This window comes from Crotalus tigris, unplaced genomic scaffold, assembly GCF_016545835.1.
Source record: "Crotalus tigris isolate CLP2741 ecotype Arizona unplaced genomic scaffold, ASM1654583v1 scf7180000024372.1857965, whole genome shotgun sequence".
Lineage (NCBI taxonomy): Eukaryota > Metazoa > Chordata > Lepidosauria > Squamata > Viperidae > Crotalus > Crotalus tigris.
In genome coordinates, this window is record NW_024100542.1 from 69,644 (window position 1) to 97,138 (window position 27,495).

General features: G+C 39.7%; 2 protein-coding genes across 8 annotated transcripts in view; both read left to right on the top strand.

The window, feature by feature from the left end:
• LOC120301237 (complement factor H-related protein 5-like) overlaps window positions 1-17,623 on the top strand; it is a 41,042-nt gene extending 23,419 nt beyond the window's left edge. For all 6 annotated transcript variants that reach the window (XM_039328184.1, XM_039328185.1, XM_039328181.1 and 3 more), the window contains 2 exons: window positions 6,744-6,914; window positions 17,176-17,623. In XM_039328184.1, coding sequence (XP_039184118.1) covers window positions 6,744-6,914; window positions 17,176-17,189 — 185 coding nt within the window. In that variant the 3' untranslated portion in view covers window positions 17,190-17,623. The remainder of the gene's footprint in view (window positions 1-6,743; window positions 6,915-17,175) is intronic.
• Window positions 17,624-23,118: 5,495 nt separating this feature from the next.
• Window positions 23,119-27,495, top strand: part of LOC120301236 (complement factor H-related protein 1-like) — a 52,830-nt gene continuing 48,453 nt past the window's right edge. The window contains exons 1-2 of one of the 2 annotated variants that reach the window (XM_039328179.1): window positions 23,120-23,594; window positions 25,981-26,154. In XM_039328179.1, the coding sequence (XP_039184113.1) occupies window positions 23,531-23,594; window positions 25,981-26,154 (238 nt within the window). In that variant the 5' untranslated portion in view covers window positions 23,120-23,530. Of the gene's footprint in view, window positions 23,595-25,980; window positions 26,155-27,495 lie in introns of both variants that reach the window. The other variant, XM_039328180.1, reaches the window with a different exon arrangement.

Consider the following 27,495-nt stretch of genomic DNA (forward strand, 5'->3'; position numbering starts at 1 on the left):
CTAAAAGTGTCTGGTAGTCTGTTCCAGGCACTCCAAATTTCCTGTTCGTAGTGGCACTCATCTTGATTCTCCAAGCGGCCCCTTTCCAGATTCTCAAGCTTTGACCTCAAGTCGACAAACACCTGAGCCCAGATGCTGTCTTGAAATTCTGCAAGCTGCATCTCCAAATCATCTATTTGCATCCATTGGAAACCATTTAATTCCAAACTATTGTAGACTACTACATCAGGATACTTAATTATTCTCATGGTCTGTTCTAGGCTTCTAAATTGACTAAATCTATCAGTAAACTGGTCAAGTAACGAGTCTAAAACATGCTGGCACTTCATATGCAAGAGTTCCACTTCATTTCGTACAGCTGCACTGGCCTTCTCAAAATGCTTTTGTACTCGAGGAAAATACTTATACGTTTTAGTTTCTACATCTCGCTTGAAAATTTTTACTTTACTTTCAAAAGCTTTTATGTATCCAAACATAACATCAATACTTTTGCCAAAACCTTGTAACTTTAAGTTCAGTTCATTAACATGAACAGAGAGATCTGTAAAAAACATCAGGGTGTTGACCCACTTATCATCATTGAGCTGAGGAAAGTTTCCCAGATCCTTATCTTCAAGAAATACCTTAATTTCTTCAAAGCACTCCACAAAGCGCTCAAGAACCTTGCCTCGGCTTAGCCATCTTACATTATTGTACATCAGCAGTCCACTGTAGGTGGAATCAACCTCCAGTAAAAGTGCTGAAAATTCTCGCTTGTGAAGGGGGCGAGCAGCTATTAAATTAACTATTTTTGTAACAACTGACATTAAGTCATTTAAGTCAGTGAATCCTGCCTTGGCACATAAAGCCTCCTGATGGATAATACAATGAAAAGGCACAATCGGATGTCCAATAGCTTCTGTAAACAATTTCACAAATCCAACTTTTTTCCCCACCATGTTTGGGGCACCATCTGTCGTCACTGACACAACTTTAGAGATATCAATGCTTAGGTCACAGAATGTTTGCATAACAACCTTACATATTTCGCTTCCTGATGTACTTGTTGGAACTGATACTAACTTTATCAACTCTTCTCTCATTGTGTGACTATCAGAATATCGACCAATAATGGCCAACTGAGCATGTGACATGACATCAGTAGTTTCATCAAGACAGATGGAAAAATATTTACAATTCCTTATGTCTCTCTTTAATTGATGTTGTACGTTTGTGTTCAGTCTCATTATTCGGTCTTTTATGATATTTCTACTGAGTGGTAACTCAGATATTCTCTTAATAATTGCATCTTTATTCTGCATATCGTGAAATAGAAGTGGCGCACATCTTAGGAGAGTTTCTTTAATAAATTCTCCCTCATTAAGTGCTTTTGCATGCTGAGCTATGGAGTGAGCAATGCTCAAACTTGCAGATGTTAAATTTGTACAGCCTTTTATAAATTTAAGGATGGAGTTAGATTGGCTCTTATAAAGGTGTAGCTTCCTGGAAATGTATTCCTTCCTTTCATCCTCACTTTTTTCCAAGAGCTGGGAATGATTAGTTTCAAAATGTCTATTTATATTCCACGTTCTGCTTACTACCGTTTCAGTACATAGAACGCAAAATGATCTGCCATTTTTTTCTATAATACCATACATCTCGCTCCATGTCTCCTGAAAGGGTCGGCCACTGCTACTACCACTCCCTTTACTTAACCTTTGTTTTTTACTTTTTGGGTGCTCCATCAGTGGGCCAGTGACAGCAGATAGAATTATAGATAGCTTGTTAGCCAATTAGGGGTTAACTAGCCTAACACAGCCTCCCCCTCACTTATCTCAGTTATTGTGGGCAATTACAAGTCCATGGCACCCCAGGAGTAGACTCTCTGTGCCTGGAGTTCAGGCCTACAGACAAAAGGAGATTGAAATTTTTATTATTGAAGGGGCTTATTGACATTCATTTTTTTTTAAAGATTTTATTCACTATATTTACTCCCTATGGGGGACTATTACATGTAATCATTCAATTACATACACTGATCAATGCTGTGCTATAGCAAAGTATTGATCAGTGTAATGTAATTGGTGGCACAATAAGCTTCTTGTTTCTGTGGCACATACATTATTATATTTTATATGCTCAAATTTATGTCAGGGAATGCTGGAAGTTGTAGTTAGTTGCTACAACTCCCAGCATGTTGCACTTGACTATATAGTAGTATAGGTTATGGTGCAACATGCTGGGAGTTGTAGTTTTGGCTCAGCTGCACTGCTGCAGAGCCATAGGCTGTATGAGGGCATGCTGAGCATTGTAGTTACTAACTGCACCTCCCAGCATGCTCTTATACAGCCTCTGCAGCAGACCCCAAACCTAAGTCGCATTATTGCTAATAATTTCCCAACTTTCCTCCCCCTTACTGTGTGGCACTAATTGCGGCCTGACTGGAAAAAGTTACCCACAATAACCTGGTGACCTAGTTTATTTCTCTGCGCTTCTTCCTGTACAAATGGTGGCTTAGACTTTGCCTCTGCCCCAAGAGTTACGTGTATCTTTCTTGATTTACCACGTTAAAATTGCCCGAAGGAACAAGAGATTCATCTCTTTGGATTCGTCTCCAGAGTTGGTTAAAATATGGGCGTTTTATTATTGAACGTTTCTTATTTAAGCGTTTTAAAAAAAATATATTAAAATTTGTATACCTTATCCTTGAACTACTCTAGCTCGTTCCTGAAAGGCTTTTCAATGAGAGTTGACTGTTACATAAAAATCTTTCGCTTAAGACTTTGCTGGGTTGCTTTCTGGTTTCTGCTTTCTGCTTTCTGAAGAACGGATTACTTTGCCGCCTTAGCTGCGCAATTTTTTTCTCTTCCACCAAAAATCTCCTGTTTCCCATAGCAAAAGGAGGGTCATTGGTCTCAGCCAATCACTGATTATGAGCTCACAGATGGACGTGGAGGTTGGCCCAATGGCAACCGCGTAATGAGTTCATTATACTAAATACATGTAAGGCCAGCTTCCCCCTCCAGCCTGAGAGGAGTGAGATGTGATATAAAAGCAGCGGGGCGGCCCCTTCCTCTTCTATTCTGTTACTTACATCGACTCTTAGCTTGTCGGGAGAAGTAACAACTGAGGCTTTTCATTTAATCCCCTTCTCCTGTTTCTTGCCATTCCTTCGTCAGCATCATGGAAAGTGGAGGAGAAAGAGGAGAGGGAGAGATGGGTCAGGAGAGAATAGATGCTGATCCAAGAGAACCTCCAGGGTGGAAGGGTGCTGCACGGGATGGGACGGGTTGCGGAGGAGGAGGAGGTGGCGGCGGCGAAAAGAACGCGGAGGCTGGGCGGAATTCTGGGAAAGCCAGAGAAAAAATCCAGCAGGGCAGGGGAGATGCACTTATTAGCTCCCCTCAGCCACGAGACCTCCAGATGGTGGTAACAGAACCCGCAAAACCTTAAGATAAACGGACCATAGATCGTTAATTCCTAGAAAGGAGTTCTGGTTCGGCTGTCCCGAGTGGAACAGAAAGGCACCCAAGGAAAGAGGCGGTGAGGAGAACTCAGGCGGTTCATCCTGCGCGTGTCACCCCAAATGGCTACGCGTGTCAGCACTGACACGCGTGTCATAGGTTCGCCATCACTGACCTAGGTTATCGCATATCCCCCCAGGGCATTGAAATGGACCCAGAGAAGGTCAAAGCAGTATTAGATTGGGCACCACCCCGCACAAGAAAGCAACTACAAAGTTTCCTGGGCTTTGCAAACTTTTACCGCCAATTCATCCTCTCATTTGCCCAGATAGCCTTGCCCCTCACTAACTTACTAAAAACGAAGGGAGCATCCTCAGTAAAACCTAGCCAGCCACTAACATGGACAATGGAGTGCCAAGCAGTGTTTGAGAGACTAAAGAGACTTTTTTCTGCCGAACCAGTACTAATGCACCCAGACATGGACAAGCCCTTCGTAATACAGGCAGATGCAAGTGATGTGGCAGTGGGGGCTGTTCTATTACAAGAAAACAATGAAGGGGTATTGCAACCTTATGCATATACATCCAAGAAACTCACGGAAACAGAACAGCGCTGGCCCGTATGGGAGAAGGAGGCTTATGGGATACGTTGGGCATTACTCACGTGGCGACAGTTCCTGGAAGGCAACAAAATCCCCTTCCAGGTGTGGACTGATCACAAAAATTTAGAAGCCCTGAAAACTTCCAGGAAACTCAATCCCAAACAAACCCGCTGGTCCCAGCATTTTCACCAATTCCAATTTAAACTCAAACATTTACCAGGAAGAAAGAACTTCCTGGCAGATGCTCTATCTCGCATGCCCCAATATAACAGCGCACGAACCACAGACTCTAGACCAATAATGGCAGAGTCACAACTGGCAGCACCAGTAACCACAAGAACCCAAGCCAAAATAAAACCACAACTGGACAGCCAAACTGGGATTGAATTCAGAAAAAGCTTGGAAACAGATGAATGGTTCCAGAAAAACAAAAATGTGTGCACAATGAGAGACGGGTTGCCTTGGGTAGGGGAAAAGTTATATATACCAACAACTCAAAGAGTCACTTTCATGCACCTTTGCCATGACACAAAATCAGCAGGGCATTTTGGATTTGTAAAAACTTTACATTTAATTAAACGGCAATTTTGGTGGCCATCCATGAAAAAGGACATAGAAAGTTATATTGCCAGCTGATCAACATGTGCATCTGCAAAAAGGTTGCAAGGGAAATCGCCAGGGCTATTACAACCAGTGGCAAATCCCTCAGCCCCCTGGAGGGAAATAGCCATGGATTTTATAGTGGAATTGCCAGAAAGCAATGGGAATACTGTTATCTGGACAGTCATGGACTTGTTTTCCAAACAGGTGCACTTTTTCCCTTGCCAAAAGATTCCCACTGCAAAGGCCTTAGCAAAACTTTTCATCCAGCACATTTACAGATTGCACGGGGCACCCCAACGCATCATCTCTGATAGGGGAGTGCAATTTACGTCTGCATTTTGGAAGGAATTTTTATCCCTCTTAGGGACCACTCAGGGACTGACATCTAGCCATCACCCTCAGACAGATGGACAAACGGAACGTTGTCATTCAGTACTTGAGCAATATTTGAGATGTTTTTTAAATTTCCAACAGAGTGATTGGACGGACTTACTTCCTTTTGCAGAAGTTGCCTACAATAATGCAGTCCACTCCAGCACAGGCTACACTCCTTTTCAAGTAGCCAACGGTCAAAGTTTCAGCCCCGTGCCAGAATTAACCCCAAATGAACCAACGATCCCTTCACTGAAAGAATGGATGGAAAAACTACAAAACCAATAGGCCAATAGTTAGAAAAGCACTAGATGAAGCTAGGCAGGCATACAAAGCACAAGCCGATAAAAAAAGGGTTGAGCCTACACCATTCATTATAGGAGAAATGGTGTACTTATCTACAAAATACCTAAAGTCCCTACAGCCCTGTAAAAAACTTGGACCAAAATATATAGGACCTTTTCCAATTAAAAGAATCATAAATCCAGTAACAGTAGAATTAGAATTACCCAAAAATCTCAGGCAAATACACCCAATTTTTCATTGCAGCTTGCTGAAAAGAGAGATCAGTCACCTTCTACGGCCAAAAATCCCCCCCACCACCTCCAATCATGGTGGAGGGCGAACAACACTTCGAAATAAAGGAAATCCTTGACTCTAGGAGATATCATGGAGCAACTCAGTACCTAGTTGCCTGGAAACACCTCCCTCCCTCACAAAACGAGTGGGCCCATAAACGTCATGTCAGAGCTCCGAAGCTATTGAAGAAGTTTCACACAGAGTATCCTAACAGGCCTGACTAACTTTTATACCTGTTTTGTTTCTTCCAGGTGGATCTCTCTTATTTTGAGGGGGCCGGATGTCAGAATCCAATTATATTTCATCTTTAGTTATCAAATATAGAAAACCCCAATTCTGCCTTCTCTGGATTCTGCCATAAGAGGGAGAGAAGGGGGAGAACAAAGGGGCTTTATGGCCCTCATTTCCTTCAGTATACTTCTAAGGAACTGAATGTGTTTATTGCAACCTCAAAGAGTTTGAATGTGGTTAGCACCAAAAGACCTTATCATAACAAAGGAGGCTATTTACCTTTCATGTAGTTTATCTGAAGTCTCCATCCAGACAGAAGAAAGGAGAAAAGGGGTGGGATTATGATGCCTGAAACTATCACTGGAAGGGGGATGATTGGGTGGGACTACTGGGGAACCCCTTAAAACCTCGAATGGGAGAGCTTGAACCCCAAGTCCTGTCTAGCACACCTGCAACCACTTTTTCTTAATAAAGGATTCCTGTTGGAGAATTATTCCAAGAGTTCTGTCTTCTTAAGATGCAAAGTGGGGTGGGTTCTTACAATTTATAAGCTTTAAATAGTCCATACATGAAGAATTATGTTTTGATATATATATTGGGAATTCTGAAATGGTATAACTGAGTTCTTTGTTTTGGCTGTTTCTTGGTCACTGATTTTGTTCCTTTGTATTATTCACATTTGCCTTGGACAGAAGTTCTTAAAATCTAAGTCTAGACTACACTTGAGAATTGCTGGCCTAAACAACAACTCTAAAATCTAAACTTTAGATTATCATTACTTGTTACCTAATGACACTCTGGACCACATTAGGGAACAAAATCCTCAGGGGAAAATCTTTTTTTTTTAAAGTAGGTTTAAGAACTGTTAGCTCTAGTTCTAATCAAGTTCTAATTATAAGATGTTTTTGTTAAAGAAACCTGCCCTCCACCACCTCAGCTTCCCAATGCCATCAATATAGCCGAGATGAGAATCTACAGGAGTGAAGAAGAAATTAGCTTCAAGTGTCGAGACAATTTTATTCTTCATGGCCCACCAAAAATAAAATGTGAAGATGGAAAATGGCAAACACCTCCACGCTGTCTTGGTTTGTATACTCAGTTTTGACTTTATTTTAGAGAAACTGGACATTACAGATAAAGTGTAAGGAGCAAAAAGGTAGGGAGAACATTCAGAGCATGGCTCATGGAATTCTTCACAGTCATTTATCCACATTGGCCTCTCTGTATATGCATGTCCTCTGTTCCAAAGGACTAATCAGGTTCTTTGCACATTGTACATGTTTCTTTCAGAATCAGATTGGGGTTGGTATATAGATACTAGAACAATTTATCTATGTTTCTGCTCTGCCCTGTGTCTCTGTATAGTGGCAAACATAGGAGCTGTATATGCTGTATATACTCCATTCTGGATCACATGGTCAAGAGGGAGGAGTTTAGGATGGGATCTTTAGCATCTTGAGCCTTTCTCAGCTGCTTCAATAGTGGCTACTTTTTGCACAGAGATTTGTTTTCTGAATCACATTTCATTAAAAGATATTTGCTATATATAGAGATACAATAGAAATTTCTTTATGATATTTTATTTCTTTAATTAACAAACCTTCCTATGTTTCCTGCTTCTGGATTTACGATGTAAACCTCCTTCTCAAATTGACAATGGTGTACTAGAAATTGGGAACCACACAACATTTTTCCTGGTGAAGTTGTGAAGTATAGTTGCTTTTCAGGTCTTGAAATTAGTCAAATAAATACTGTAACATTTGAAAATAGGAAATGGTCTGAGTTACCCATTTGCAAAAGTAAGAAATAGTACTTTTTTCTATGGAAATGCCATCATGGGTTTGAGTTCTAAGCAAAAGTTATCTGACTTCCGGTTTTGTGGCCGTAGCACATGGTCGTGGGAGAACGGAGATCTGCTCCCCATAGCTAGTTTTGCCCTATCAGTGGACCCTAGAGGTGACCACGAAGAAGGGACACCCTGTTGATCACGAAGCGATGGTGGTCACTTCGGTTGATCTCAGGGAAGCCGTCTGACCTGACAGGAGAAAGGCTAGCATGAGATCAGTGTCTAGCCCAAGCTAATTGCAGCCAAAGTCCAAGAGCACGAACCTGAACATCAGTGAACAGCATGCTTGGAATTGGTAAGAGTATTGATCTTCTTTCTTCTATCAATAGAATCCTTAAGAAAGATCCCCAAAGAAAGAAAACCTCTTAAAGTGAAGGGAGGGGACTTTATCTCCATTCCCTCATAGAAGAAAGCAGCAAATTAGTACTAAGGAGGAAAGAGATACACTGAAACTCAATTTAAAATACTACAATCTGGATAAATTTAGGAACTAAAAAACTGTCAAGATTATACCATAAAGAAGTTTAATGAAATTATAAAAAAATATATAACAAAAGTAACTTTTTGAGTGAAAAAAGTGAAAAAATGACTAACTACTAACATCTGGTGGAGAATAAGAGCATAGAATACTAATAAGAATGCAGAAACTGGTAGAATGCCAAGAGATAAAGAATAATCTGTTCTTTTGAATTGCAAATAACCTTGAAGACAGCTGGGAACAAAGGAAGAGCCAGCTATAAGATTAAAAAGTGTATGAAAGGGAAAAAAACACCTGGATAGTTGTTTAAATCTAAGAACTGTTGTGGCAAAGAAAAACTTTGACTTTTGGCTAATCTTTTAGAGGAGAATCTACAGGAAGGATTTAAAATGGTTTAACACAGTGGTCCTCAACCTGTGGGTCGGGACCCCATTTGGGGTCGAACGACCATTTCACAGGGGTCGCCAAACAAGCTGTCCACCATTTTTTCCCCCTTTTCTTTGGCCATGCCCCTGGCACCTGGTGATGTATAAGTGGTTGGGGGTCACCACAACATGGGGAACTGTATTATGGGGTCACGGCATTAGAAAGGTTGAGAACCAATGGTTTAACATATTAAACTGTAATTTTGACTGACTGATAAATTGACTTTTGAATTAAAACATTGATGAAAGATTATTTGAAGGGGGGAGACAATATGGATATCATATATATATCAAAAATATCATTTTCTTCTGAAAGATTTTATTTATTTTATTTTATTTTATTTACAAATATTTATATGCCGCCCAATCCCAAAGGACTCAGGGCGGCGTACAAAATTAAAAACAGTCATAAAACAATAAAATAAAATAATCCAGTCATACCGCAAGTCCGATCATATCCCGGCCCGCCGAGGACATCAGCCCCAGGCCTGCCGGAACAGGAGAGTTTTAACGGCTTTCTTAAAGGCCGGCAGGGTGGGAGTAGTTCGAACCTCAGGGGGAAGTTGATTCCGCCAGGTCGGAGCCACCACAGAAAAGGCCCTTCCCCGAGGGCCCGCCAGCCGACATTGTCTGGCCGACGGGACCTGAAGGAGGCCCAATCTATGGGACCTCACCGGTCTCTGGGAGCTGTGCGGCAGAATGCGGTCCTGTAAGTAACCTGGCCCTATGCCATGAAGGGCTTTGAAGGTGATGACCAACACCTTGAATTGCGTCCGGAGACCCACAGGAAGCCAGTGCAGCTCGCGGAGGATAGGTGACACGTGGGCATACCTTGGCGCACCCACAATCGCTCTCGCGGCTGCATTCTGAACCAACTGCAGCCTCCGAACGCCCTTCAAGGGTAGCCCCATGTAGAGCGCATTACAGTAATCCAGTCTTGAGGTGACAAGGGCATGAGTGACTGTGAGTAAAGCCTCCCGGTCCAAATAAGGCCGCAACTGGTGCACTAGGCGAACCTGTGCAAAGGTCCCCCTGGCCACAGCCGATAGATGTTGTTCCAAATTTAGCTGTGAGTCCAGGAGGACACCCAAGTTGCGTGCCTGCACTGAGGGAGGTAAATTTGCCCCCCCCCCAGGACTAAAGATGGACCATCCAGTTGGCCTTTGGGAGGCAAGACCCAGAGCCACTCGGTCTTGTCAGGGTTGAGTCTAAGCCTGTTCACCCCCATCCAGACCCTCACATCTTCCAGGCACCGGCACATCACGTCGACTGCTTCACTGAAAGGACACGGGGTGGAGATATACAATTGGGTATCATCCGCGTACTGATGATACCTCACCCCGTGTCGCCGAATGATCTCACCCAGCGGTTTCATGTAGATGTTAAAAAGGAGGGGGGACAGGACCGAGCCCTGAGGCACCCCATAATCGAGGCGCCTAGGGGTCGATCTCTGTCCACCCGCCAACACCGACTGCGACCTGTCAGAGAGGTAGGAGGAGAACCACCGCAATACGGTGCCGCCCACCCCCACCTCTCTGAGACGACGCAGAAGGATACCATGGTCGATGGTATCGAAAGCCGCTGAGAGGTCAAGAAGCACCAGGATAGAGGAATAACCCCTATCCCGGGCTCGCCAGAGGTCATCGGTCAGTGCGACCAAAGCAGTCTCAGTGCTGTAGCCGGGCCTGAAACCAGATTGAAAAGGGTCCAGATAATTGGTTTCATCCAAGGATCGCAAGAGTTGAGACGCCACCACCTTCTCTACAACCTTCCCCACAAAGGGGAGGTTGGAGACAGGACGAAAGTTCTTCAAAACAGCTGGGTCCAGGGAAGGATTCTTGAGGAGGGGTCTCACCACCGCTTCCTTTAAAGGTTGCGGGAAAGACCCCTCCATCAAGGAGGCGTTGATTATCGCCTGGAGCCAGCCTCATGTCACCTCCCTACTGGCAGAAACCAGCCAGGAGGGGCACGGGTCCAATAAACAGGTGGTGGCATTCATTGCCCTCACGGCCTTGTCCACTTCATCAGGGGTCACAGGCTCAAACTCGCTCCAGATAACATGACTAAGACCAGCCCCTGGCAACTCGGCTGGCACTGCCCAGTCGGAGTCCAGGTCTCTCTGAATCTGAGCGATTTTGTCCGACAGAAACTGAACAAACTCCTCAGCTCTCCCCTGCAAGGGTTCCTCCGCCCCCTCCACTTTAAGAAGGGAGCGGGTCACCCTAAACAAGGCGGCCGGGCGAGATTCTGCGGACGCAATAAGTGCGGAAAAGTGAACACGCTTTGCCGCCCTTATCGCCACTAAATAAGTCCTAATATAGGCTCTTAATAGTGATCGGTCAGATTCAGAGTTACTGGCCCTCCAACGTCGCTCTAGACGTCTCTTGTGGCGCTTCATCTCCCGGAGCTCCTCAGTAAACCAAGGCGCCCTCCGGGGACCACCACCACAGAGAGGTCGCAAAGGCGCAATTCGATCCAGGGCCCCGGATGCCGCCTCATTCCAGGCCGCAACCAGGGACCCGGACGAGTTGTGGACAAGGGAGTCAGGTATTTCTCCAAGCTCCTCCTGGAACCGGTCTGGGTCCATTAGGTGCCTGGGGCGGAACCACCTAGTCGGCTCCCTCTCCCTGCGATGGGGGAGTGATGCTCTGAAGTCCAGCCTCAATAGGAAATGATCTGTCCATGACAAGGGCGAGATCTCTATTCCCCTTAATTCCAGATCATGTCTCCATTGCCCCGAGAGACATGATCTGGAATTAAATCTTCTGAAAGATTTAGCCTGTAAAATCAAGGACTTCCAGAAGTAATACTTCACTGCAAGATAAATACTTTCCAGAGGAAATATATGTAATGTTAGGACAAACACAAATGACAATAGATTCAAATCACAAGGAAATTCAAAACAACTTTGATGATTTAAATAAGCATATCTCTAATCTAAATCTACAACTAATAATACCCAGGAAATAACAATGATGAACAAACAAATCAGATAACAGACCACAAAATAGAAGAATATGACCAAATTGATGAAATAACAAATGAAAAGAATTGCAATTTAACAGAAACAGGAAAAAAATCTACAAGATTCTGATACAACAAGAAAAATGGAATGGACTATGGAATTTCCAGGAGAACCTTCAGAGTTTGAGAGACAGAAAGTATATATCTTACTTACTTCATCTTTTGTATTCCGAACAACATTTGCAAAAATAGAGGAACTGCTGGGTAAGCAGATTACATCAACTTGGAAAACTACTCGGCAAAATAAGAAGACCAGAGACAGATACAAGAGACTTGATTCACCCTACCAGATGGACTTTTACATGAACTTGTTTGAATATAGCTAAAAGAATAGAGAACTTTGAACATAAGGGGGCCCTATAACAAGAGGAATAAGAGATTTAAGTAATATAGTATGTTTTATAATATATGAAATCTAAAAATAGTGGGTTGATATAACTTTTATTAATATAAGTGAAAGATAAACTGATTAAAAAGGATGTTATACTTAGACAATATAAGATAGATAAAAAGCACAAATGCATGATATAAAATATTGGGATGATGTACTTAAATGGGAAAGTTTGGACAGTTAGATGACTATCATATGGAGAAATTATGAATGATAAGAAGTGGATTGAATATAAGGGAAATTAAACAAAAATTACAAAAATAGGATGCATGGTGAACTAATGAGATGATGGTTATAAGAATAATATAAGCTGAAAAAATGCCATACATAGAGATTATTATTTGTATAAATACAAAAAATGCCTGTATCTAATCATTTATATATTGAAAATATTAAGAATTATATTTTGTTTAAAGTTGAAGAAAGAGAATATAAATGGGAGAAGGGAAGATCAAAGAAATATATCATTAATTAATATACTAATTATGGAATTATCAAACTTAATAATTATTGATTGTTAATTGACTATTATCATCTTCTTTTTCTTGTTAAAATATAAACCAAGATAACATGCTGTACATCAGGCACTGGAGATTGTTATAGTTAAAAACCAATAAAATATTTATAAAAAAAAAAAGAAAGAAAAAGTTATCCATGCATTTTTTTCAAGCTCATGCTGATGTTAGAAATTATGCAAGGAAGATGCATAAACAAGGAAGTTGGGGATTTTATATAAATATTGAGAAGCCATACACCTCAAAAATGTCTCACATATGGCCTCAAACATTAAACTCAATTGAAATGTCCTGCATACTTTCAGAACTCTTGTTTTCAAAGCAAGGTTCTGACTTCAAAGACTTTCTTCTTCAAAATTAAAGAATTCAGAAAGGTTATTTGGGCATCACACAACCACACCAATTCTCTGTTGTTCAATGAAGAAGCCTAATTTTTTTCAAGGAGAACCTGCAAAAGAAGTGCCACTATTTCAATAAATCAGCTTCAAAGATTATCTTTCCTAAAGGCCTTTTTACCATCCAGAAAAGATGGTAAAACATAACTAATGGATGAAAAAGTAAGCACAATACTTCAAAGCTTCTGGTAAACATCAGGCCAGTTAATAACAAAACTTTCCTTAAGTGACCTTTTTGGGGAGGAGCAAGTCAAATATTTGCCTGAAGCCACTTCAGGGTTCGTTGTGGGATTCCCCAGGCTTATAGTCCTGGAAGACTTCAACCCGGGGGTTCCCTCAGAAGTGGCTTAAAGTTCATGGCCACCATGGCAACCATATTCCTATCCAAGATCATCTATGGCCCAACTCGTAACAGATGCCACATGATTTTCCTGGAGAAATGATGGGGTGAGGGACCCGACTGTTATGATCAGATCATGCCCTGTTGTTCTTGATATTCTGTATAATAATAGTAATAATAATAATAATAATAATAATGTTGGAAGGGACCTTGGAGGTCATATAATCCACCCCCCTGCTCAGGCAGGAAAGCCTATACCATTTCGGACAAATGGCATTCACAGCTTCTGGAGCCAGGTTGTTCCACTGATTAATTGTTCTAACTGTCAGAAAATTTCTTCTTAGTTCTAGGTTGCTTCTCTCTTTGGTTAGTTTCCATCTATTGCTTCTTGTCCTGCCTTCAGGTGCTTTGGAGAATAGCTTGACTTCCACTTCTTTGTGGCAGTCCCTGAGATACTGGAACACTGCTATCATGTCCCCCCTCGTCCTTCTCTTTTTTAAACTAGACATACTCAATCTCCAGTCCCTGATTATCTTTGTTGCCTTCTCTATACTCTTTCTAGAGTCTCAACATCTTTTTTATATCATGGTGACCAAAACTGGATGAAGTATTCTAAGTGTGGCCTTACCAAGGCATTGTAAAGTGGTATTAACACTTCACGTGATCTTGATTCTATCCTCTGTTAATGCAGCATAGTACTGTGTTGGCTTTTTTGGCAGCTGCAGCACACTGCTGGCTCATATTTAAGTGACTGTCCACTAGGACTCTGAGATCCCTCTTACAGTTGCTACTATTGAGCAAAGTACCACCTATACTATACCTGTGCATTTGGTTTTTCTTGCCTAAATGTAGAACATTACTTTTTTCACCATTGAATTACATTTTGTTAGATAGCGCCCAATGTTCAACTCTGTCAAGATCCTTCTGTATCTTAAGCCTGTCTTCTGGAGTGTTAGCTATTCCTGTCAGTTTGGGGTTGTCTGCAAATTTGATGAGTTTCCCATCTATCCCCTCGTCCAAATCGTTGATGAAGATGTTAAAGAGCACTGGGCCCAGATCAGAAACCTGGGGCACCCCACTACACAATTCCCTCCATGTAGATGCAGTTCCATTGAGGACCACATGCTGAGTACAGCCGGTCAGCCAGCTATGAATTCATCTGGTGGTGATGCTGTCTAACCCATATTTTTCTATCTTATCAAGTAGTAGGTTGTGATTTACTTTATCAAATGCCTTACTGAAGTCCATGTATATTATATCCACAGCCTCCCTCTGGTCCACTAATTTTGTCACATGGTCAAAGAATGCAATAAGATTTGTCTGGCATGATTTGTTTTTGACAAATGCTGGCTTTTGGTAATGACTTTATTTGTCTCTACATATTCACTGATTCGTTGCTTGATTATCTTTTCCAGAATCTTCCCAGGTATTGAGTTCAGGCTGATAGGTCTGTAATTTCTTGGATCCATTTTTTTCCTTTTTTGAAGATTGGAACTACATCAGCTCTTTTCCAGTCCTCTGGATCTTTGAAAGATATAGTTCAGTGGTTCTGAACTCATATCTGCCAGTTCCTTGAGAACCGTGGGGCATAGTCCATCTGGTCTTGCTTCCCACCCACCCCAAAGCCAGTTGGTTTGTGGTTAAAACACCAGCCTAGAAAGCAGGAGACTGAGTTCAAGCCCCACCTTAAGCCATAAAAGCCAGTTGGGTGGTTTTGACCTGGAATCAGAGGATGGCTAAGGCTTTGGATAGGATTGCATCCATGTGGCCACTCCTAAGCCATCACTTCCAACACTCTCCATGATTTATGGAGGAATTGAATGTGTTGAAAAAGGTCAAGAGATGTCTCGAGCATTACTGGAGTTAAGCATTGTAATAGTGTCCTATTAAATGATAGGACACAAATCAAAGTCAATATTATGGTTGGTTTGTGATGGTAAGAATGGTGAAACAGCACAAATTCTCTCCTTTTATTACATCTGCTGAGTGTCACCCACTGGCTATGCTTAAGACCATTGAGTACATCCTAGGGAAGGAGGACTTGGATCATCATCCTCAGGGCCATGTGGATGAAATTGTCCAATTGTGATGGATAAAGGTGCTTCTATCCATTCTGAGTTGGAGACCAGACATGGAGCAGGTCCATTAGAGATGTCCAGGAGTTATCTGGGAATAGTTTGATCCTGTTGTATGTAGGAAAGTGGACAAGGTCCCCCAATGCTGTCAGTGCAATTGCCTCCATATTAAATCTATGTCCCTCTTGGCTGATGAAAACCTCCATGATGGTGACCTCCAGATTGGTCCAGATAGTGATGAATGCAACATTGCAGAAGGGGACATTCTTGGGATCATTTAAGGAGGCCATGAACTGCCCCCTCCTTAAGAAACTATCATTGGATGCTACCTGCCTTGACAAATTTTGTCTAGTTTCTCACTTTCCCTTCTTAGGAATGGTGATAGAAAAAGTGGCGGGGTGGCAGCTCCTGAGCATAGAGGATGAAATGAATTATCAGAACTCTTTCCAGTCAGTGTTTTATTGGACAGAAACAGCATTGGTTGCACTTTTAGGTCTCTGGCAACAGCGAGATAGGGACAGTGCATCTATCCTTTCCCTCCTTGATTTCTCAACTGCCTTCAGTACCATTAACTATGATTTTGTTTTTGGAAAGTTGTGGGATTTGGGGCCTGGTGCCACAGTCTTATGCTGGTTTGGCTTCTTTCTCCAAAACCACTCTCAATCAGTGTGGGCAAGGAGTAAGAGGCCTAGCCCACAGCTGCTCCTTTATGGTGTGCCATGGGGCTCAATACTCTCTCTACTTGTTTTTGGCATCTACATGAATCCTCTGGATGATGTCATCGGCCATCATGGGATGGGATACTATCAGTAAGGTTCTTCTTCTTCCATGTCTACATCAAACTTTAAACTGCGAGAATGAAGCCACCTTCTTGGCTTTGTTGTTGGCCAAAAATAAGTCATTATCAATACATGTTTCTGATAGTTGCTGACATACCAGCAGATGGGCTGAGCTTTGTTTCTCTCCACATTCACATAGCATCTTGCTATTCACTAAGAATTTAATTCTTAATTTAAATTTAATTTAATTCACCAATATTAATAATTCTTTTCTCTATATATATCTATATACCTATATATTTATATCTATGGATTGACAAAAGCACTTAAAATATTTAAAAGACCAAAGTTGTGAATGTAATGGATTCTGAGGTAACTTGGTCTTCTGCAATTTTTCTAAATCAGAACACTTCTTAAGATTCCTGTGAGCTAAATAAAATTTCTTCTAGTCAGAACAATGGGAGAGAAGTACCATGGGGATGGGGGTGATGCTTAAAAATAAAGAGGACTGGGATAGTGAGGGGAAAATAAATCTGCCAGCATTTTCTCTCTTCTGGTCTTTTTGCTGAATCTTGGCAGATTCCAAGATGACGACCAGGAGATTCCTCTGTGCTGGGGATGAAATAAGTGGAAATTCTAATTTAACCTCAGTGGGCTATTCCCTTTGAGGATGAATTTAGAGTTTGGTAACATCTAATTCCCCACTCCTATTTTTAAAATATTCACTTTGGGTTCATTCTGAATACAAGAATTTATATCCTAAAATATAAAGAACAACCACTAAACATTCTAAAAGTTTGTTACATGTTAATATTTTCAAAGGTAATTTTTAAGAAATGAAATTGCTCAGTGATAGAATGGTCTTTTCAATCATTTGAATAATTTTAGCCATTTTAGTTTAACAAACTGAGATGCTGATATTTCAGAGTCTCCTTGCCCATCCATGGAATCAGTTTAAGGTCTTAAAAATTATCAAAGATTTCATTCTTTAGCAGATCAAGAAATATCAGTTTGGAAAAAAAACACAAATTGTACAGATGCAAATATATTTATCCATTGTTCACATTATATTTTACAGCTCTAAATAAATGAATGACAAGTTATATATAGCACCCTACTTCAACCAGATGATGGATGTTAGAAATCATATATCCTTCCCTTTAATATGACAACGTGAAACTGGATTGTCTACAACTATAAACTTTGGATCTCAACCTAAAAGTCTATTTTGGAAATGCCAAATTTTACCAACTTTATGGAGAAAATGAGAACACTTATAAACAACTTTACAGACCATCTTTAAAGCAGATAAAATATTATAATGGAACATTGTAAATAACTGTTTAAAAATACATTGAAAGTGAGGAAATTTCCTTTTTGCTAGATACATTTTAGCTGTAAACATTTGATTAATCTGAATGATCAGTCAGCAATCCATCTTAAAGCAATGACAATAGATAATAGTAATTGAGATTTTTAGCATATAGTGTTAAATTCTTCAAAAAAATAAAAAAATCTAAAACTGATTGTTATTGTTAAGCAATTTGTAATATATTTTGTAAAGAAACAGAGATATACCATACACATCGCAATTCACTATCCAATCCAAGATCCACAAACAGTGGTTCCTTCTTGTGTTGCTTTGGAGTTGGCATAATCAGACTTGATGTTCAGAATCAGAGCAAGGTTCAGCCAAATGAATTTCTGCCTATTCTAAAATCTAACATGGGAAAATCACAAACAGATACAAGGTTTGGTTTTCTTCTATGTTTTGTTTTTATTTTTTTTCTTTTCAACAATATGAAATTGTATCAATATGAGAGTGCTTGCACTTAAAGCGGTATATAAGTCTCATAAATAAATAAATAAATAAATAAATAAATAAATAAATAAATATGTATACGCTGCCCATGTCACCAGCAAGTGACTGTAGGAGGTTTACAGCAAAATACAAATGACAATATAAAAGATTAAAACAATAAATATTAACATTAAAATTAGCAAAGATAGGCAAGGAAGGGACCAAGAGACAATGGGGGGAAGGCACAGTCTTCTCTTAATCATCTAATGACCTCCAGTATGGAACACCCTCATTGGAGAGACACATTGTTAATTATAATAAATAATCAAATATTAAGATAAATCTTAAAAAAATATGGCAGGATTTCCAACTGCATTACTACAAAAATGTTATTTGACATAAAATGGGCTATAATTTGCCACGATATAAATCCAGACTAATCTACTGAAGATGATCTGTGCAAAGTGAACTCAGGGGCTGCAGAGTGGGTGTCCATGTGGTTTTACGCATGGCCAGAGGATATGTTCAGACTTGGTACAGCCATGATTCTGCAGGAACTGTTAACAGGTGGCTATGAAGTTCTGCAGTTTAAAAACTTCAACCTAGTTTTGAAAAATAATATGGCAACCTCAGATTCCAAAGAAGAGTTTCTACACCATTAGACACCACCAACATGTGGAGCAGCTCAAGACATCTTTTGATAGAATGCAAGAAAACCTATTTTGGAGGTTTTGATGAAGAAAATGGTTACTTCAGACCCATTTTGCATTCATATTGCAAGCTGTGTTGTAAGTTACTGATTAGGAACAGTGGAAAACAGAAGACATAGAGATACAATAATAATAGGTTATACTTTATATTTTGCAGCCTCTAAGTTAATATCACATGGGCAGCCGGCAGTTAAAAGCACCCCATTTTTATATGGCAGTGGAAATCATGGCAGTTGCAAATCTAGAATCTGATCTAGAATACAGGGGTATTTTTCTGATGTTCTAGTTATGCCCTCTGAACTCTGAATTACCAATAAAATCAAGTGCTGAGAGACATATGCAATTATTTTTCAGTATTGTTTGGGTTGAATAAAAGATGAAAATATTCTATGCTTTAATATTCTATATTCTGTATTTTTATATTTAATATTCTAAAGGAACTTTTCTGTGAGGGAAGTCATGGTGGTGTGGATTCCCCTTTTCAGGAGGGAAAGAAAAGATTAAAAACCTGTCTGCGACATGGCTTTCAGGATAATAATAATAATAAAAAAAACCTTTCAAATTACTAACTGGTGTAGTAGCTGATGCAGTGCAACAGCATTTAGTTGAAAACAATCTCTTTCCACCTGAGCAGAAAGGAAACCGCCCCAATAGCAGAGGAACAAAGATCAACTCCTAATAGACAAAATGATCTTGGAAAACTGCAAGAGAAGGAAGACCAACCTGAATGTGGCATGGATTGACTACAAAAAGGCATTTGACTCTCTGCCACATGATTGGATAATAAAGTGCCTAGAAATAACAGGAGTCAGTAGAAACATCAGAAAATTTGTGCAAAGATCGATGGCACAATGGAAGACACAGTTGCAGATCAATGGTGAGAGGCTGGGAGAGGTTAATATCAAGAGAGGAATATTTCAAGGAGATTCATTATCACCATTACTATTTGTTATTGCACTGTTTCCTCTGTCAACAATACTGAATAACTCAGGACATGGCTATCAAACATCAAAAACATCTGCCAGACTATCCCACCTCCTGTATATGGATGATCTGAAGCTGTATGGAAAAACATCATCTGAAATAGAATCGCTGCTCAACACTGTCCATATATATGGCCAAGATATTGTAATGGAGTTTGGCTTGGACAAATGTGCCACACTTACTATCAAACAAGGAAAAATAATGAAAACTGAAGGAATCAAGATGCCCCACGAAAATAGCATTAAGAGTCTTGATGAGGAAAAGTACTACAAATACTTGGGTATCCTTCAAGCTGACAACATCAAGCACACTGAAGTCAAGAAAAAGATTAGAGGTGAATACATCAAGAGAGTGAAGAAGATCTTAAAATCCAAACTCAATGGAGGAAATACCATAAAGGCAATCAACACCTGGGCAATCCCAATCATTAGGTACACAGCTGGAATAGTGGACTGGACTCAAGCAGAACTAAAAGCAATGGATAGGCAGACCAGAAAAATAATGACAATGAATCACGCCCTTCATCCACGCAGTGACATTGATAGACTTTATCTACCAATGCAAATAGGTGGGCGTGGAATGCTACAAGTACATCAGATGGTTGAAGAAGAAAAAATGGCTTTGGAAGAATATCTGAAGAACAATGATGAAGATGCATTGAAATTAGTATATCAGGAAGGCTTACTAACTACTGGAGAGATCAAACTGGCCTACAAGAAAGACCAAATGAAGAACAGAATAGAGGCATGGGAAGACAAAGCACTACATGGCCAATACATGAAAAAAATAGCTGGGAAAGCAGATAATAATAAAACCTGGCAATGGCTAAGAGCAGGAAAATTGAAGAAAGAGACCGAGGGACTAATTCTGGATGCACAAGACCAAGCCTTAAGGACAAATGCATACAAAGTCAAAATTGAGAAGACAGCAACAGACAGTAAGTGCCGCCTATGCAAAGAAGCTGAAGAAACAGTGGACCACTTGGTAAGCTGTTGCAAGAAGATTGCACAAACTTGTAATCACAAGCAGCGGCATGACAAAGTAGCAACAATGGTGCATTGGAAGATCTGCAAAAAATATCATTTGCCTGTAAGCAAAAACTGGTGGGATCATAAAATAGAGAAAGTCATAAAAATGATAAAATTAAACTGCTCTGGGACTTCAGAATTCAAACAGACAAGCACCTGCAACATAACACTCCAGACTTAACAATTGTCGATAAGAAAGACAAAAAAGTCTGGATAGTGGATGTGGCAGTGCCTGGAGACAGCAGAATAGACGAGAAAGAACTGGAGAGATAACAAAATACAAAGACCTACAAATAGAAATAGAAAGACTGTGGCAAAAGCAAGCAAGGGTAGTACCAATAGTCATAGGCTCCTTGGGCGCAATCCCAAAACAACTGGAGAACCACTTGAACACCATTGGCATTGACAAATTTGCTATTAGTCAATTGCAAAAGGCGGCCTTATTAGGAACTGCTTCCATCCTGCGACGATATCTGTAATACCATCAAACATCCACATCTGCCTATCCCAGGTCCTGAGTAAGGACTCGATAGGTAGACAAAATGCCATATCCAGTCTGAACATCTGGCTGACTGTGCGATGATCGATAATAATAATAATAGTAAAGTTGGAAGGGACCTTGGAGGTCATCTAATCCAACCCCCTGCTCAGACAGGAAACCCTACACCATTTCGGACAAATGGCTGTCCAGTCTCTTCTTAAAAACTTCCAATGTTGGAGCATTTACTGCTTCTGGAGGCAGGCGGTTCCACTGATTAATTGTTCTCACTGTCAGGATAAGATTCCTATATCCTTCACAAGCCTGCAAGAATTATTTTTCCTACAAATAAAACAGTGATGACTGGTTTAGTTCATCAGTTCAAAATGATCCCATAGATGTCTCCAAATTTTGTAAGGAAAACCATGGAAAAATGTTTATATCAACAGTTATCACTGTTCTATCCAAATATGCCTGGACCTCCTTTTTACCTGTCTGACAGACAACTGCCAGACTTAATCATAGAATCTCTTCAGTCAATCTACAAACTGGTCTACAGCTAACCTCTTCCCCATACTGAGCCATGAACATGCATATTCAGCGTAATGTAGATATCAAAGCTGCAGAAAGTAGAGATGCTCTACAACAGTGGTTCTCAACTTTCCTAATGCCACGACCCTTTAATACAGTTCCTCATGTTGTGGTGACCCCCAACCCCCCATCCAGTTGGCTGGGGAGGGGGTGCAGGAAGGCCATTTTGCCGGCTCCACCCAGCCTGGTTGGAGAAGTGCCATTCCTCTTTCTCTCTTTTTCTCTCTTGCCCGGGGGGCTCCAAGGCCACGAGGCCCTGGCCGCGCTTCTCCCAGGGGGTGGGGCACCCGGGCGCAGGGCCAATCAGGAGCCCTGCAGGAGGTAAGTCTGCCTGAGAGAGAGAGAGAAGGGAAGCGAAAGTGCCTCTCTGTCTCTCTCTCTCTCTGCAAATGGAAGAGAAGGCCATGCAGAGATGGATGCCGAGCGGTGTCTCGATTCCTAAGACCATCAGAAATATGTGTTTTCTGATGGTCTTAGGTGACTCCTGTGAAAGGGTTGTTTGACCCCCAAAGGGTCGTGACCCACAGGTTGAGCAAGAGAGCTAACGACCAGCCCTCAGAGTACTAATGACAGATGACTGCAAAGGATATAAATCCTTCAATCATTCAGTTAAAACTAAAGAAGCTTCTTGGTTGAGAAACAAAATGTTTTCAAGGGAAAAAAACACAAGAAAATTCAATTGCCCTCTGGAAAAGCATCTTTGGGACAACCATGACCTGGATGACTGAGAATCTCCATAGACACTTTTCTCAAGTTACTTTCTGGGCCTGGTCCCAGGCTCCTCTTATCTGAGTGCTGCCTTGGTAATGGCTCTAGTCCTCTGTCTCTAAAAGTACTGGGAGGGAGAAACGCTGTTTACACTAAAGAAAAAGATGATGAGATCTTGTTGATCAATTCAAACTCTATTTAATAGATAATATACTGTTCATATTGCTGTCTTCAGAAATAATAGATAGAATTGGCAGCAAATACTACTTATACACTTCTTATACATAGTTGTAAAATAATGAGGTACAAAGAGAAAAGTAGAACTTGTATATTTCTGATATGGAGGCAATATCTTTCTTATTTTCTCTGTTTTTCTATCCCCTAAGAATTGATACTATGTTGACCTTCTGGATATTTGTAAAAGTCAAACCGAATCCTAGTTCTACTGAATCTTGGGGAAAAAACAAACAGGGACCAAAGTGTACAGTCTCCCTTATGTGATTGGTAATTATTAACTATATTTGGCTGAAGATTGTAAAACTCCAGATATTATTTAAGATATTGGATATCTGTAGCATGTGGTTCCTATTCCTACTGATATGCAAAATATAAAATAGATACGTCAGATATAAAATGTAATTTTTTAATTATCAAATTACCACACTGCCCATCACACCTGATTGACTCTGGCTGTTTTACAATAAAAATACAGTGTTAAGACCTTGAAGAATGAGGAAACTGTTTGCACTACCAGTAATTTTTCATAAATGTCATGTATAATAATTTTGCAGTTAGCTGCTACTACTGAAGACGTTGAGAAGACTCAGAATTTATCAACTTTTGAATGCAAGAGGTGTTTTTTTTTCCTTCTGAAGAGTTGGAAGCACTGCCTGAAAAGCTGAACTATTGCTTGTTTTGTTTGCCTTAATCATTGCAACACAAAGTTGGAAAATTCTCGTGGAGTCCTCACTTAGCTGATTATATTTTTATTCCCATAATACTTCCTCGTCCTAGTTTCCTTGACAACAAACAAACATAAAATGAGAAAGAGATGGTAGTAGCTAGGAGAAATCTGCTGAGATTGCCAAACTGCTGAAGTGAGGTTTGGTGGCTCAGACATTGCCTGAACAACTATGAAGTGCGGGCTGCTCCTGGTTGCTGCTGTTCTTCTCTGGCCATGTTGCTCTTCTCAAAATGGTAAGTTAAGAAAAAAAAATCAAGGAATTACTAAAGAAAACAGCTTCTGTTGCAATCACTAAAGTTACTTTTAGAAAAAGCAAAGAGTTCAAATGTTCATTTGTAGCTTTCTGGAAATTTGTAATGGCAGATTCTTTAAGAATATCATAGACTTATAATTCCAATAGTCTTCTCAAATGCAAGATTTTTGAGCAACTGATTTGTGTATAGCAAGATAATTTGCATCAGTATTGTAAATTAACACCAGTTTTGATGTGTTAATAACATTAATAAAGTTAATAAAGAACCTGATATGATAATAACCAAATGTCTAGTATATTTCTAATAATGCTACTATAAAACTGAAGTAAAAGCTTACTCTTTGATTTCATTGAAGCATTTGTGTTTAATGGTTTATTTGGTTAAAAACAAAAAAGGTCCTGAAAAGTTGAAATGAGCAGGTGCAAAAATGAAATATATTTCTACCATAATTTAACCAAGAACATGCTATCAGTACTGTAAGAATCTATACTTTCCCCCAATTTTTTCTCTCTTGTTCCTCCCAGATGAGGTGACTTTATGACAGCTTCTGTTATGCCTTGGGCTGCCACTAAAGCACATAATATCTGGATAAGAACATTGATCATGTAGGAACCATATCTATAGTTTCTGTAACTTTCTGTGCCAAGGAGATGAGTCTTCATAAGTCATAAGTTTGAAATTTTAGAGATATATCTCAGTTATATGTACATTGGGATAAATAAAAAAGCAATTAGTATATATCTTAATTCACAGTGATAATATCCTTTAGGAGAAGAAAAAGTAGAAAATATTCATATCTCAAGACATTGAAGCTTAGACTACATTTGTTTACATTCATACTAATCAAACCTTTGAGCCAATCATTTATCAATGTTTTTTTTTATGATTGCCTGCCAGTTGCCTTGGCTCAGTCAACAGAGATATGGAAGGTATTTCTTTCCCAATAATTGTAAAATTAACTGATAAACCATTGGTACAATAAGTAATGATTGCCACCCCATTTCAAGCTCTTACTTTCAAATTTGACAGCTGAAGGGTTAGATATAATTATTTTACAATTATTTTATTTCCCTGCTTCTGCCTACCATTGCTGTTTTGAATGAATATTTGCACTCTCTGCACAGAATAATCTCTCTCTCTCTCTCTCTCTCTCTGTGTGTGTGTGTGTGTGTCTTAATACCTCACAATTGTATTCTATTATGTTCTGTATCTATAAAAATAAGGAGAACAAGTAAAGAACAAGATTAGAGAGTTAAAGCATACAGAATAATTCTCAGCTGGCACCATTTAGATCTGATAAAAAGAAAGAAAGTTATAGATACTGAGAAATAAATATGAAGGCAGTACTAGTAAGCAATGAACTGTTGGCAATTTTAACATTTTGAGTCAGATATTGCTGATATATACCTGAAAGATGACAGGGTGATTACAATTAACAAAGCTTTATTGTTGAAAATCTAATACAAGGGTCTTCAAACTCGGCCCTTTTATGACTCATGGATTTCAATTCCCAGAATTCCTCAGCCAGTTGAAGTCCATGAGTCATAAAAGGTTCAATTTTGAAGACCCCTGATCTAATACGTACACTGTCAGAAAGATTCACTCAGGACTACCCGTGGTAAGCATGGTAAGTATTGGACAAAATTCCACAGAATCACTTAAAAAGAGGTTACTTTAGGGAGGCAAGTTTGATAGCCTTTCAACCTCCCTCTATCTGCCCATCCTCAGAGTTGCTTAGGTTAGGCATCAGCAAGGGGAGGTTGAGTTAGGACTTAATGGAGACTTCCCATCACAGTTGCAACATGTTATTATCATAAAGTGGATCATTTATGAGACTGATCAGATTTTATTAACATTTTTGGTGGCCATTAAATGAATTGTCATAGTCAAGTGAAAATACATATTTGTTAAGTGTTCCAGTGGGTCACTGTTGGTGCAGTTTTGCTGTAAACCAGAAGTAAATGCTGTTTTTTTGCAAAACCACCATAAAACAGGGTCATTTGAACATGGGGTGCTGCAAATGGCTGTAAATGCAACCCAGTTGCCTAGCACTGAAGTGCACTCATGTGACTGAAGCAGGGGTGACTGTTGGAATTTTGAATCTGGGTCATAAGCACTCCACAAGTAAGTTCCTTGGAATTTCAAATGATCACTAAATTGAGGATTTACTCTTATAGTTAGGAGTAAGTGCCCAGCAGGCATTGGTTTTCTAGTTAAGACAAAAGTGGGAAATAATTATCTAACTTGGATTAGAACGGGAAGTTTGTTATCTCACAGTTCATGAGAAGTTCATGAGAGTAAATACTGGTAGAAAAAGTGAGCTTGTCCAAGCAAATAAGATAATTTTATGTAAATATAATTTCAGCATGTGAAGAACCAGAGGACATTGACTTTGGAGAAATTGTAACCACTGAGAAAGTCAAATATCTGGAAAATGACAGAGTGCAATACAGGTGCAACCCTGCCTATGTCTTGGAAGGACATGAATGGATTCAGTGTAAGGGACAAAAATGGACACCTCATCCACCAAAATGCTTGAGTAAGCCATCATGTTTTTTTGACTAGTGTACACCTGGAAGAAAATACAGAATTCATCCAATAGGATAAGAATTGCAGCTGCCAAATTATTTGAGAATTAGATTGAATTTGCATCTAGGTTTTCCATCTATGCTGAAGTCACAACTGTATTGGTATCATAGTCTTCCATTTGAAAGCTAAAAAATTAAACTGGCCTAAATTGTTGAATGAGCAAGCAAATCAGTGGATATACTGTAATTAAATGACATACAATTGGAGGCTTATGTTCACTTTTCAAGAATGCTGAGTAACTGCGGATACGGTTACATCTGGTTACAGACTCAATGGTTAATAAAGTAGGAAAGTGAATTCTTTTGCTATGGAATCCAGCCAACTAGAATGCTGGATGTGGTCACACTTAGTAGAAAGAAAACTTTTTTTTATTTTAATAAAAAAAATATTTTCCATTTATTAATATAAAATACAATTTAATTCACAAAATAAAATAAATTCCTGACCATTGGTACCACCTGCCCATTCCCCCAGGCCGCGTCCACCCTCTCTAATACATTCCCTACTTCCCTCCTCTTTCTCTCCTCCCCTCCTACTCTCCCCTCCCCTTCTCCTCTTACCATCCTACTTCCTCCCTACACCTTCCTCCTCTCTCATCCCTCTCAAATACATGAACACAGCATAGGGGAAATGCCCAAGCAGCACCTCTCTATAAACTACCATAACTATATTATCATTACCCACCCACTCACCCACCCTCAACCCTCCCCCCTCACTTCCCAGCGCAGAGTACAGGGTTATTAATAAGAAAGTTAACAATAATAAAAAAGGGGAAAGAAAAAAGAAAAAAAAAGGAAAGAAAAAAAACATCATACTTAACCTTTAACTCCCCTTAAATTAAGTCATATAAACAAATCTCTACAACAGTTGCTATAAAATTTACTCATAAAGTAGGTGAAACGTTATAATCCCATACTTTTTCTGAATATAATCTATCCATCTTCTCCATACAATAATATATCTTTCTTGTTTATGATCCTTCATATAAGCAGAAATTTTTGCCATTTCTGCAAAGTTAGAAACTTTAAATAGCCATTCTTCTAAAGTAGGCAGCGAATCTTTCTTCCAATATGAGCCTACTAGTAACCTTGCTGCAGTTAATAAATTCAACATTAAAGTAGTTTCTTTGTCATTTAAATCCACAAAAATACCCAATAGGAATAATTGAGGGGTAAACTTTATCTTCCTTTTAAAAATCTTTTGAATGTTCCACCAAATCATAATCCAGAAAGCCTTTACCTTTTTACAATTCCACCAAATATGAAAATATGTCGCATCCATATTACCACAT